The 13143-nt window shown below is 42.6% G+C and overlaps 1 protein-coding gene across 1 annotated transcript; it reads left to right on the plus strand.

Annotated features, from left to right (window-relative positions):
* Positions 1 to 6204: 6204 nt before the first annotated feature.
* Positions 6205 to 12731, plus strand: chrnd (cholinergic receptor, nicotinic, delta (muscle)). The gene is made up of 12 exons (XM_029696038.1): positions 6205 to 6374; positions 7089 to 7234; positions 9262 to 9306; positions 9433 to 9542; positions 9954 to 10109; positions 10195 to 10304; positions 10425 to 10625; positions 10733 to 10844; positions 11003 to 11117; positions 11277 to 11487; positions 11607 to 11725; positions 11990 to 12731. The coding sequence occupies exons 1-12, from the start codon at positions 6317 to 6319 to the stop codon at positions 12170 to 12172; spliced, it is 1566 nt and encodes a 521-aa protein (XP_029551898.1). The 5' UTR covers positions 6205 to 6316; the 3' UTR covers positions 12173 to 12731.
* The last annotated feature ends 412 nt before the right edge of the window (positions 12732 to 13143 follow it).

Genomic DNA, 13143 nt, shown 5'->3' on the forward strand with positions numbered 1-13143 from the left:
TGGAGCGGAGTTTGCCTTTTTGCTCATAATTTCATTTAAGGTGCTCCAAAGCTTTTTACTATCATTCTTTGTCATTTATCTTTGTTTCATAGTGTAGTTTCTTCTTTTTATTCAGTTTAGTCACATGATTTCTCAATTTGCAGTACGTTTGCAGCCATACCTATTTGCCATTTCTTTCACTTCATCCCTCTCAACCATACAATCTTTAAATTCCTCATCAATCCACAGGGATTTAAGTTTTAACAATCATTTTCTCAATGTGTGCATGCTTATTAGTAACTGGGATAAGCACTCCATAAATGTGTCAAGTGCAGCGTCTGTTTGCTCCTCATTACACACCACAGACCAACATATATTCTTTACATCAACAACATAGGAATCACTACAAAACTTATTGTATGACCTCTTATTAGGCCCAGCCTTTGGAACTTTGGTTTTCCTAGATATGGCTACTATATTGTGATCACTACATCTGATGGATTTGGATACTGCTTTCAAACAAATTTCTGCAGCATTAGTAAAGATGTGATCAATTGATGCTTTCATTCCTGTGCTGTTTGTAACTACCCTGGTAGGTTTATTGATAACCTGAACCAGCTTGCAGGCATTAGTTACAGTTTGAAGCTTTCTCTTGAGTGGGCAGCCTGATGAAAGCCAGTCAATATTTAAATCACCCAGAAAATGTACCTCTCTATTGATATCACATACATTATCAAGCATTTCACACGTTATCCAGACACTGATTGTTAGCACTTGGTCTATAGCAGCTTCCGACCAGAATGGGCTTTAGGTGAGGCAGATGAACCTGTAGCCATATTACTTCAACAGCGTTTAACATGAGATCCTCTCTAAGCTTTACGGTAATGTGGTTCTGAATATAAACAGTCACACCACCACCTTGGGCATTTCTGTCTTTACTGTAGATCTTATAACCATGTATTGCTACCACTGTATCAAAGGTATTATCTAAGTGAGTTTCAGAAATTGTCAGAATATGAATGTCATCTGTTACTAGCAAATGATTGATTTCATGAATCGGGGGAAGAAGGCAGATGCGCCGAGAATGATTCTTCTTCTTTCTGGTTTCCGACACGCATCCATTTACGCTCACCTGGAGTCGAACAATGAGCAGTCATTTTCTGGTTCAAGCTAGTAGAGGGGTGCAGTGGTAGAAACGGATCATAGTCCAGGAAGGCCCTGTTATGATCCTCTTGGATGTTTTGATAGGAAGCATTTAAAGATGCCGATCATTATTCAGTCCAAGGCGCTTGGTCAAAGTTTGTATTTCTTCATGAAGAATAATACATCTTTCTTTAGCTGCATCAAGTTCAATTCCTTTTTTCACAAATGAAGGTATCCATCTGACCTTTCCCGGTGACAACTGCGAACATGTTGCAGATTATACACTTAATAGTCCGCGAGGCCCCATCAGATTCAAAGGAGTTTTCACTGCTGAACGCTGACAGTCCAAGGGACCACACATTTGCCACGCCGCCGGGGACTTAGATGCGCCCTCCATGGCCACCCCTACCAGCGCCTTGCACAACTGTGTTGTCTGTCTCGTTGAACGTGAAGAGCGAAAGAGAAGCACAGGGAGAACCTGCCCGGCTGCGTGTTAGCGTTTGGTGTAGCCTCAGAGCTGTGTCGGGCGTATCCCCAGTGTCTGTAGTCGTGGGGAATACACAACATACAGTTACAGCATGTACTGTCCAACAATTGGAGTCACACCCACATGCTGGAAATAAGCTATTTCCTTTAGTAGTTCTATAGAGAGCGTTGTATGCTGAGCTCTTGGTAGCCTGGCTCGGTTGTCGGTGTCCAGGTACTAAAGCGTCGGGGGTGAAAAAGTTGAATGAAAAAAGTTGAGCGAGGAAAAAACGAAGATGTTGGTAGATGTGTTAAATGCAGAGTTTTGATTTAAACGGTTATTTAAAGTATAAAAAACGAAAAGTTTGGCAGGTAGCCAAGTCGCAACAAGCAGCACAACAACGCGGAGGTGTGCCGTTTTTACACTGTGAACAGTAGGTACCAGTACCGAGTGGATGTGCAGGGGTACGAGGTCATTGAGGTAGATATGTACATATAACTAGGAATAAAGTGACAGATAGTCAACAGTAGCAGCAGTGTATGTGACGAGTCAAAGTTTGTGCAAAAGGGTCAATGCAGATAGTCCGGGTAGCGATTTGGTTAACTATTTAACTAACTATTTATCAGTCTTGTGGCTTGGGGGTAGAAGTTGTTCAGGGTCCTGTTAGTTCCAGACTTGGTCCATCGGTACCACTTGCCGTGCGGTAGCAGAGAGAACAGGGTATGACTTGGGTGGCTGGAGTCTGACAATTTTGAGGGTCTTCCTCTGACACCACCTGGTATATAACTCCTAGAAGACAAGGAGCCCAGTGATGTAGTTGGTCTGTCCGCACTACCCTCTGTAGCGCCTTGCGGTTGGATGCCAAGCTTGATGGTTCGTCGGCGGGCATAGCAGGATTTCTTTTAAGCTTCCGGGTTAGAGTCCAGCTCATTGAAAGTGGCAGCTCTACCCTTTAGCTCAGTGCGGATGTTGCCTGTAACAACACAACTTGTTTTAAATAGGCTTGTTCCATTGCTTCTGGTTGGGGTACGTAGTGTCACGGTAGTGACGACGTCGATGCACTTTTTGATGAAGCCAGTGACTGATGTGGTGTACTCCTGTAGTCTACATATGCCCATAAAAAAAAGATGACGTCAGATGAGAACCTCGGTAAATAACGGTAAACCTCTTATTTAGAAGTTATTTTCCCTGTAACAATTGCTTGTTTCTCCTTTCACATTTTTAAAACCCAAATCCTTCCATAGGCTTCCCTTACTCTAGGCCTACTATAATGAAGTCTGGTTTAACAGCAATACGTCATGTCTTTTTATCCTGCCGATTTTATTATATCATTACATTTTACGTGTATTTATTTATTGTTGTTGTTGATGGAAAAAAATAACAGATTGCTTGTTTTTCGTCTATTAACAAAAATAAAACCAAACTGATTAGAATGATCCACACTGTCCTGGTTTTATGGTGAGAACGTCCATGGTACATATGCAATGCAACTTCTGGAGAAGTGGCAATGCGATCTCTACGATGGTTCCAATATATCATTGTTTTTATTTGGGAGCAGTATAAAGGTGAGTGGACATTCTCCCTTTATATTGGATCTGTCCAGCTACTGTGAAACGTTTCGATGTGTTTAGAACCCTCCATGATGGCCCTCAGGGAGCAGTTATGGTGCCTATTTAAAAAAAGTTGTTTAGAATTTGATTAGAATGATTCTCTTTATCTTGCTTATTGACAATGTTTGGCATGTCCATGCTCAGCCATAATGTAATTTACAGTAGGCCTAGCCCCTATATCAGTGCTAATGCTATGTATATATTTCTACACTGAAGCCATGCAATTACTTCAAACAATATTGACTGCAAACAGGTTACATTTAACATATTTAGCAAAGATGGGATGGGTCTACATTTTTTAAAAACTATAACAAAATAACATTGGAATTTGAGTTTTCCCAAGGCAATACATAAAAGACCATAAATACACAACTTGAATCATCCACATGTACTGTATAGCTATGGAGCATGTTCTGATTGGCATGTGAAGGGCCAAGCCTCGACACACCCACAACTTGCTTATTCATCAAAACCCAGTCCTTTAGTGCCCCCCCTGTGTAACAGTTGTTAAAATACTTTGTGAATTTCACCAGGTTCATATATTAATATAGCATGTTGATTTGTTGTTACGCATGCCTGCATCCTGGGGAATAGGGGCGCGCGTACTTGCGTTTTGCAATGTGTGCTCGGGCTCAAATCATTTTGATGCATTATGAGAGGTAGGTGTAACAGATGTATATCGTACTCTCCTTGCGTTGTGTTTTCTCCTAATAAATCACATCAGCCAGTGGTCCCAGTTGAGCATCATTTATTCCTGTTGTTAAATGAGAAACAGCACGGTAGTTGTGCAGGGCTTAATGATACTGATGGCTGTCGATGGCAAAAGCTGTAGCATGAAGATAACTGTGTTAGCAGTGGGCTTATGTGACCATTACAACGGTGTATGCTAGCTAACACTTATCTACAGCAATCATATGCCAAAGCACATTCCAGAAAGCCCCTCAATCCCTAACAGGTACCATATACCCACACATGTATAAATCAGTAACGTACAGCAAACTTGTACACATTGTAAAATATAAAACAGTATTCAGAACGTGACCTACCCCTTGCATCACATTTTCATACTGGGAAGACCTGACGTTCGCGAGCTCCCCCTATCTGCAAGCGGGGCCAATCACAACACACCTTATTGTCATCAGTTGAACCAACCAATACGAATGCTTGAACATTAAGTACACATTTCTTTAGAGGCAAGTGGAAACATAACCAACCTTGTTACATAGGCCCGCTTTTTCTGTCTTCAGAAAAGTTCGATTTCTTTAAGCACAAAGTCATGACAGTGTTTTGTTCGTGAATTGTGTTGTACATTTAGTTTACTCATAAGGGGATGGGATTGTCAAGATTCAATTGTTATTGTACTTTTTAGGATGATATTGGCAGAATATATTTGTGCTCTACAAATGTTCGTCATTTCGTTTGGAGGCTTTAGAGAGAACGCTGATACGTTAAAACAACCTGATCTCCAAAGTCCACGTCTTTTGGTATCAATCACACACAAAGCAGAGCTACCGCGGTGCAGCACGGGTTACACAGCACTGCGCTGATCATTATTGGTTGTGAAAATAGCTAAACATATTTCTGACACACCCCTAGCGCTACCGCCAGAGCTTAGATTTACTATTGCGTTAGGTTTGTTAATTGATTACAAATTACATGACCATCCAGTGGACTAAACAAAAAATACTAAACCCTCCCCTGACTGAAATTTAAAAAAACATACATTTTCCTCTGGGTAACAATTGTGTAAATTTCAACCACTCCCTGAATATCTTTGTTCAATGTCATGATTCCTCTCATCCCTCCCCAAATGTGTAGCTGTCTTTTTATTTATTTATTTAAAACTTTTGGGGGGATGGCCGTTAGGGGGCGATAACATCTTCTATGGGCAAGCACAGATTATTTTTCAGATCTCTCCTATGTACTTCACTCATTTTCAGTCACCCTTTTAGCCAATGGTGTTACATACCTTTTTTTCTTGTTGGGACAAGTGACTTCAGCTTTCGGCCAAGTAAAAAATCTGTCCTGCATGTCAGAGGGACAAGCGTCTAAAGAAGTTAATGTCAAGTCCTCCCACTGGGCACGGACATAAATTCTATGTCTATTCCACTTTGGTTCAATGTAATTTAATTGGAATTACGTGGAAATAACATTGATTCAACCAGTGTGTGTCCAGTGGGCTGCCGCTGTTTTACTGTCCACTGTATTAATATTGACTGGTCAGATGATCAGTGTATTCATCACTGTATTAATATTGACTGGTCAGATGATCAGTGTATTCATCACTGTATTAATATTGACTGGTCAGATGATCAGTGTATTCATCACTGTATTAATATTGACTGGTCAGATGATCAGTGTATTCATCACTGTATTAATATTGACTGGTCAAATGATCAGTGTATTCATCACTGTATTAATATTGACTGGTCAGATGATCAGTGTATTCATCACTGTATTAATATTGACTGGTCAGATGATCAGTGTATTCATCACTGTATTAATATTGACTGGTCAGATGATCAGTGTATTCATCACTGTATTAATATTGACTGGTCAGATGATCAGTGTATTCATCATTTGATTGAAACTCCTACAGTCCTCCTGTAGTGGGAACAACTGGAGCGGGGTTTGAACCAGCAACCAGAACCTGACCCGTTATCCAAGTTCGAGACCTCTCAGCAGAGGCTGTAGTAGACAAAGCTCACAGGGAGGTACATTAAAATGAGGGAGTTTTATACACATCCAACTTACCCATCCAAAACCTACAGTACTGTATAGGGACTCAGTAGGCCTGTAATTGCTCTTTATATTCTGCAGTCCTCAATGAATGTATCTGTAATGCAGGAACCATTTCTGTAAATGCATTGCCTGGAAGGCCACACATTAGTGAAGCAAAGCTCATAAGTGTCCTGTGTCCCCTTACATACTTTCTGTCTCTCACACACCCTACCCCCTATCCTGTATCTCTGTGGCGGAAGTGGGGGATTGCGTGCCAATCCCGGCCTGTGTCTCCACCTGTTCCCGCCACTCACGGCTCCGGGGGTCACGTCACGAGCACAAGGAGAGAATGGATAACTTTTTCTAAGTTCCAGAGTCTGTCCGGTGCCGAACAGCCATGAACCGCCGTTTATTGGGACCGGGAGCTCTGGTTCTATTCGCGGTCCTTGTAACCGGTAAGTCCGTTGAAGTGTAACGTTTTATTTTTTTCTTGTGAGCATTTTGGATATATTGTTTTTGTTCAATTAGGACTATTTATTCCCAAAATAACGTTTATCCTCCAACATGTTCTATTGAAAGTAGACTATATTTTCTGTAGCCGATGCCTAATTGTAGCCTAAAAGTGAGTTATGACCAGTATTAGGCCAGTGATTTACTACACACACTGGTTCAATGTCCAAGACTTCTTAAAACCTTTTACTGCAGTGGGCTAAATCAGTCACAGTGTTTCTTGGTAGTATTAAACAAATCTACCATGAAACAAAAGTATACACCTCAAACACATGGTTATGGGCTTAAAAAAAAGAAGACGCCTGTACCATGTCAGATATAGAGTTGAAATGTATTACATTTTGAGTTTGCATCCCAATATTACACTTTATATACTGTATGTCACATAAGACTGAAATATAACAAAACTGACATAGAAACACTGGATTTTCATTATTTATTTGATTTATTTATGTTTATTAATTATGAAAAGTATGAATAACATTCGACCCATGAGGCCACTAGGTCATTTGACTGCAGGAAAGGGCTACTCTCCATTGGATTGAGGCTACTATGTGTGCTATTTAATACAAGTACCCTATTATTCAATCAAATGAATATTGCTGTTCGAAGCCTATAATGAATGTATCTGTGCATTGACTCCTGTGTGTGTGTGTCAGAGTGTTTGGCCAGGAATGAGGAAGAGCGGTTGATTCAACACCTGTTCAAGGAGAAGGCTTACAACAAGGACCTCCGGCCCGTAGAAAAACAGGGTGAAGCTGTCGTTGTGTACATCGCCCTCACACTCTCCAACCTCATCTCTCTGGTATGACCACTCTGTGTGTGTGTGTGTGTGTCAATGTGTTTGTGACTGGTATGCGTATCTGTGGTTTTTCTGGGTCCTCTGCCCCCATGTGTGTGTGTGTGTGTGTGTGTGTGTGTGTGTGTGTGTGTGTGTGTGTGTGTGTGTGTGTGTGTGTGTGTGTGTGTGTGTGTGTGTGTGTGTGTGTGTGTGTGTTATTAATAGCCCAGTCTGATCCTCAAGGATGTACAGTACCAGTCAAAAGTTTGGACATTCCTACTCATTCAAGGGTTTTTTCTTTATTTTTACAATTTTCTACATTGTAGAATAATAGTGAAGACATCACAACTATGAAATAACACATATGGAATCATGTAGTAACCAAGACAGTGTTAAACAAATCAAAATATATTTTCTATTTTAGATTCTTCAAAGTAGCCACCCTTTGACTTGATGACAGCTTTGCACACTCTTGTCATTCTCTCAACCAGCTACACCCGGAATGCTTTTCCAACAGTCTTGAAGAAGTTCCCACTTATACCGAGCACTTGTTGGTTGCTTTTCCTTCGCTCTGCGGTCCAACTCATCCCAAACCATCTCAATTGGGTTGAGCTTGGGGGATTGCGGAGGCCAGGTCATCTGATGCAGCACTCCATCACTCTCCTTCTTGGTCAAATAGCCCTTACACGGCCTGGAGGTGTGTTGGGTCATTGTCCTGTTGAAAAACAAATGATAGTCCCACTAAGCGCAACCCAGATGGGATGGCGTATCGCTGCAGAATGCTGTAGTAGCCATGCTAGTTAAGTATGCCTTGAATTCTAAATAAACCACAGACAGTACATTTACATTTACATTTTAGTCATTTAGCAGACACTCTTATCCAGAGAGACTTACAGTAGTGAATGCATACATTTCATACATTTTTTTTCTCCGTACTGTGTCAGTGTCAGTGTCACCAGCAAAGCACCCCCACACCATCACACCACCTCCTCCATGCTTCACGGTGGGAACCACACGTGCGGAGATCATCCGTTCACCTACTCTGCATCTCACAAAGACACGGCAGTTTGAACCAGAAATCTCAAATTTGGACTCATCAGACCAAAGGAGAGATTTCCACCGGTCTAATGTCCATTGCTCGTGTTTCTTGGCCCAAGCAAGTCTCTTCTTCTTTTTGGTGTCCTTTAGCAGTGGTTTCTTTGCAGACATTTTACCATGAAGGCCTGATTCACACAGTCTCCTCTGAACAGTTGATGTTGAGATGTGTCTGTTACTTTTATTTCGGCTGCAATTTCTGAGGCTGGTAACTCTAATGAACTTATCCTCTGCAGCAGAGGATAAGTAACTCTGGGTCTTCCTTTCCTGTGGCGGTCTTCATGAGAGCCAGTTTCATCATAGAGCTTGATGGTTTTTGCAACTGCACTTGAAGAAACCTTCAAAGTTCTTGAAATGCTCCGTATTGACTGGCCGTCATGTCTTAAAGTAATGATGGACTGTCGTTTCTCTTTGCCTATTTAAGCTGTTCTTGCCATAATATGTACTTGGTCTATTACCTATTAGGGCTATCTTCTGAAAACTACCCCTACCTTGTCACAACACAATTGATTGGCTCGAATGCATTGAGAAGGAAATAAATTCCACAAATTAACTTTTAGCAAGGCACATCTGTTATTTGAAATGCATTCCAGGTGACTACCTCATGAAGCTGGTTGAGAGAATGCCAAAGCTGTCATCAAGGCAAAGGGTGGCTACTTTGAGGAATCTCAAATATAAAATATATTTTGATTTGTTTAACACTGTCTTGGTTACTACATGATTCCATATATGTTATTTCATAGTTTTGATGTCTTCACTATTATTCTACAATGTAAAAAATGGTACAAATAAAGAAAAACCCTGTGTGTGTGTCCAAACTTTTGACTGGAACTGTATGTCACAAAGAGGACCATGATCCAGTCAGCCTGAACAACCTGGAGAATGTAGAAAAACAGACACTGCCTGGTCTCTCTCTCTCTCTCTCTCTCTCTCTCTCTCTCTCACTCTCTCCGTAGAAAGAGGTAACTGAGACTCTGCTGACCAATGTGTGGATGGAACATGTAAGTATATTCTTCTGCTTTATTTCAACCAGTTGGTCTTATCACTGTGTATCTTTATAAATGTAATACATCTATAACAGTTTCTTATTCACATACACACTCACATTATTCACTGTGTGTGTCCAGGGCTGGTATGACACCAGGCTGTCTTGGAACACCACTGAGTTTGATGATATCGATGTCCTGCGCCTCCCACCCAGCATGGTGTGGCTGCCGGAGATCGTCCTAGAGAACAAGTAACACACACCCTCATCTTCTCTGGGTCTGTTATCCTTTTCTCCCCTGTCTTACAATGCCCAGTTCCAGACGGTTTCCTACTCTAATATATTGCTCTGGGTGTGTGTCAGTAACGATGCCCAGTTCCAGACGGTTTCCTACTCTAATATATTGCTCTGGGTGTGTGTCAGTAACGATGCCCAGTTCCAGACGGTTTCCTACTCTAATATATTGCTCTGGGTGTGTGTCAGTAACGATGCCCAGTTCCAGACGGTTTCCTACTCTAATATATTGCTCTGGGTGTGTGTCAGTAACGATGCCCAGTTCCAGACGGTTTCCTACTCTAATATATTGCTCTGGGTGTGTGTCAGTAACGATGCCCAGTTCCAGACGGTTTCCTACTCTAATATATTGCTCTGGGTGTGTGTCAGTAACGATGCCCAGTTCCAGGTGGCGTACTACTGTAACGTGTTGATCTATCCGGATGGCTATGTGTACTGGCTGCCGCCAGCCATCTTCAGATCCTCCTGTGCCATCAACGTCAACTACTTCCCCTTCGACTGGCAGAACTGCACTCTCAAGTTCACGTAAGGAAGGGTCTGATCCCCCCCCCACACACACACAAACGCAGGCATGCACACACACACATAAACTCTGTTTCCCATGATGCAGCTCCCTGACCTACAATGCTAAGGAGATCACCATGCAGCTGAAAGAGGAGCCAGAAAATGACAAGTCCTACAAGGTGGAGTGGATCATCATAGACCCTGCAGGGTTCACAGGTACTCTCTCTCTCTCTCTCTCTCTCTCTCTCTCTCTCTCTCGCTCTCTCGCTCTCTCATGCCAGAATATAAACCTCTCTTTCACTACTCGCTCCCTCTCATCCCTCCCTCCCCCTATAGAGAATGGAGAGTGGGAGATCATCCATAAACCGGCCCGTAGGAACACCTATAAGAATATCCCTATAGAGAGCAACAAGCACCAGGACATCACCTTCTATCTCATCATCAAACGCAAACCTCTGTTCTATATCGTCAACATCATAATCCCCTCTGTCCTCATCTCCTTCATGGCTACACTGGTCTACTACTTACCAGCTGACAGTAAGTATACCCCTTAACCTCTTATCACTTACCTCTACCATGAACCCTGACCTCACTACCTAACTACCACACTACGTCCACAGTGATTACTGTGTGTGTGTGTCTAGGTGGGGAGAAGATGACTCTGTCCATCTCGGTGCTGCTGGCTCAGTCTGTGTTCCTGCTGCTGATCTCACAGAGACTGCCGGAGACCTCCATGGCTATACCACTTATTGTCAAGTAGGACACACACCCACCCTTTTGTATGTGTTTGTGTTTCATAGACATACTGTTTGTGTGTTTGTGTTGCAAACTGTCAGGTACCAGTTGTTTGATTTTGATAAGAATCCTCATGATATTTGTGTCTGTGTCTTTTGTCTGTGTGTGCGTGCGTGTAGGTATCTGATGTTCATCATGGTTCTGGTTACGGTGGTGGTGTTGCACTGTGTGGTGGTCCTCAACCTGCACTTCAGGAGCCCCAGTACACACATCATGACAGAGTGGACTAGAGAGGTACACACAGACTACACAAGGAGTAGAGCAGGCCTAACCGTTACTCCATGAATGCCTGCAACTGCAATTTAAACTAAAATGTGACATGGTTTTGTGTGTCTGTGTGTGTGTGTGTCTCTGTGTTCGTGTCTCTGTGTGTGTCTGTGTCCTCTCCACTAGTTCTTCCTGGAGAGGTTGCCCCGCCTGCTGCGGATGTCCCGCCCTGCAGAGTCAGAGTCTAGCTGGGAGGGGGCGTTGCCAAGGCGATCTAGCTCCGTTGGTTACATTGCTAAGGCGGAGGAGTACTACAGTGTGAAGTCACGCAGCGAGCTGATGTTTGAGAAACAGTCTGAGAGACATGGGCTGGCCACACGGGCTACACCTGCGGCAGGTACACAGAGCAGACACACATATATAGGCACAGAGAACAGACACATGAAAATGCACAATCTTCTATAGTAAATGTTATGTACGGGAAGGTATATGATTCCTTACTTTGTGTGCGTGTAGCTGTGAAGCCCCAGTCAGATGGAGAGGTGACAGAGCAGCTGTACTCTGAGATGAAGCCTGGTGTGGATGGAGCCAACTACATCGTCAAACACATGCATGACAAGAATGACTACAACGAGGTAAGACAGGAGGGGGGAGATGGAGAGAAAGAGGGGGTGGGGGAGGGGCAGGGGAAAAGGAGGAGGGAGGCACAGAACATGAGATATAATACAATGTATTATCCTATTCATGTTAAATTCCCCAGTGGGACTTGGGTCTGTAACAAAGGCTTCAGTCACTAGTGTGTTAGTGTGTCATTACGGCTCAACAATGGTGATCATGACATACATGAATGCACTGCTTGCTGACCCCCCCTCTCGCCTTCTCCCTGCTCCCCCCTGTAGGAGAAGGATAACTGGAGTGGTATAGCTCGTACGGTGGACCGTCTGTGTCTGTTCCTGGTCACCCCAGTCATGACAGCAGGCACCATCGTCATCTTCCTCATGGGTATCTACAACCACCCTCCGCCCCTGCCCTTCGAGGGAGACCCCTACAACTACCTGGAGGAGAACAAACGCTACGTCTGATACACACTAACACTTACACACGCTCACACACGTGAAGTGCGGTTCTGCTGTTTGTTCACCTTCACCTTCACTAACACATCCGCAACCGCCCAAATATAAAATCTGAGGCCTGCCCCCGACCCAACCCGCAAATATAGAAAATGCACTGTGGGCCGACAGTCATGTGGCGGAACTATTTTTGGACAGGCCTTTTTATATAGGCCTGTTTCTGCTTATCATTTCCAACATTTTGGTAGGTTATTTGTTAGTCAACTTGTTTGTAATTAGATAGGCCCATATGCAGCTTCTCTACTGTCATTACTAATTGACCTAGAAGCCTAAGTAAACCCTTTACCAAAATGTAATAAATCCATAGAATGAATGCTTCAATCTACTTGGCATCGGTAAAGTTTGTTTTGTCTTTCATCTCTGCTTCTTTTGCAGCAAAGACATGTAGGGCCAGGGGAGCAAATTCTATAACAAAAATAAAACTGGAAAGATTTTTTGTGAAAATTTCCAAATGACATCAGTTTGACCGGTTTTTAGAAAATTAAAAGCTATTAAAAAGACCCAACATGTTTTTGATAAGATTTCAGTTCGGCTTGGATGCATATTTTGTGATTGAAATGCTATCAGCTTTTATGATGCTGATAAAGATAGCACTGCCACCTTCACAGACGTTCCCTAACCGTGCATTTATTCTCTCAAGATCCTGAAAGAAATACAGTGCATTCGGAAAGTATTCTGACCCCTTGACTTTTTCCACATTTTGTTACAATACAGCCTTATTCTAAAATTGCTTAAATTGTTTTTTCCCTCATCAATCTACACACACAATACCCTATAATGACAAAGCAAAAACAGGAAAAAAAAATATGAAAGATTACATTTACATAAGTATTCAGACCCTTTACTCAGTACTTTGTTGAAGCACCTTTGGCAGCGATTACAGCCTCGAGTCCTCTTGGGTATGACGGTACAAGCTTGTCACA

Source organism: Salmo trutta, chromosome 2, assembly GCF_901001165.1.
Source record: "Salmo trutta chromosome 2, fSalTru1.1, whole genome shotgun sequence".
Classification (NCBI taxonomy): Eukaryota; Metazoa; Chordata; class Actinopteri; order Salmoniformes; family Salmonidae; genus Salmo; species Salmo trutta.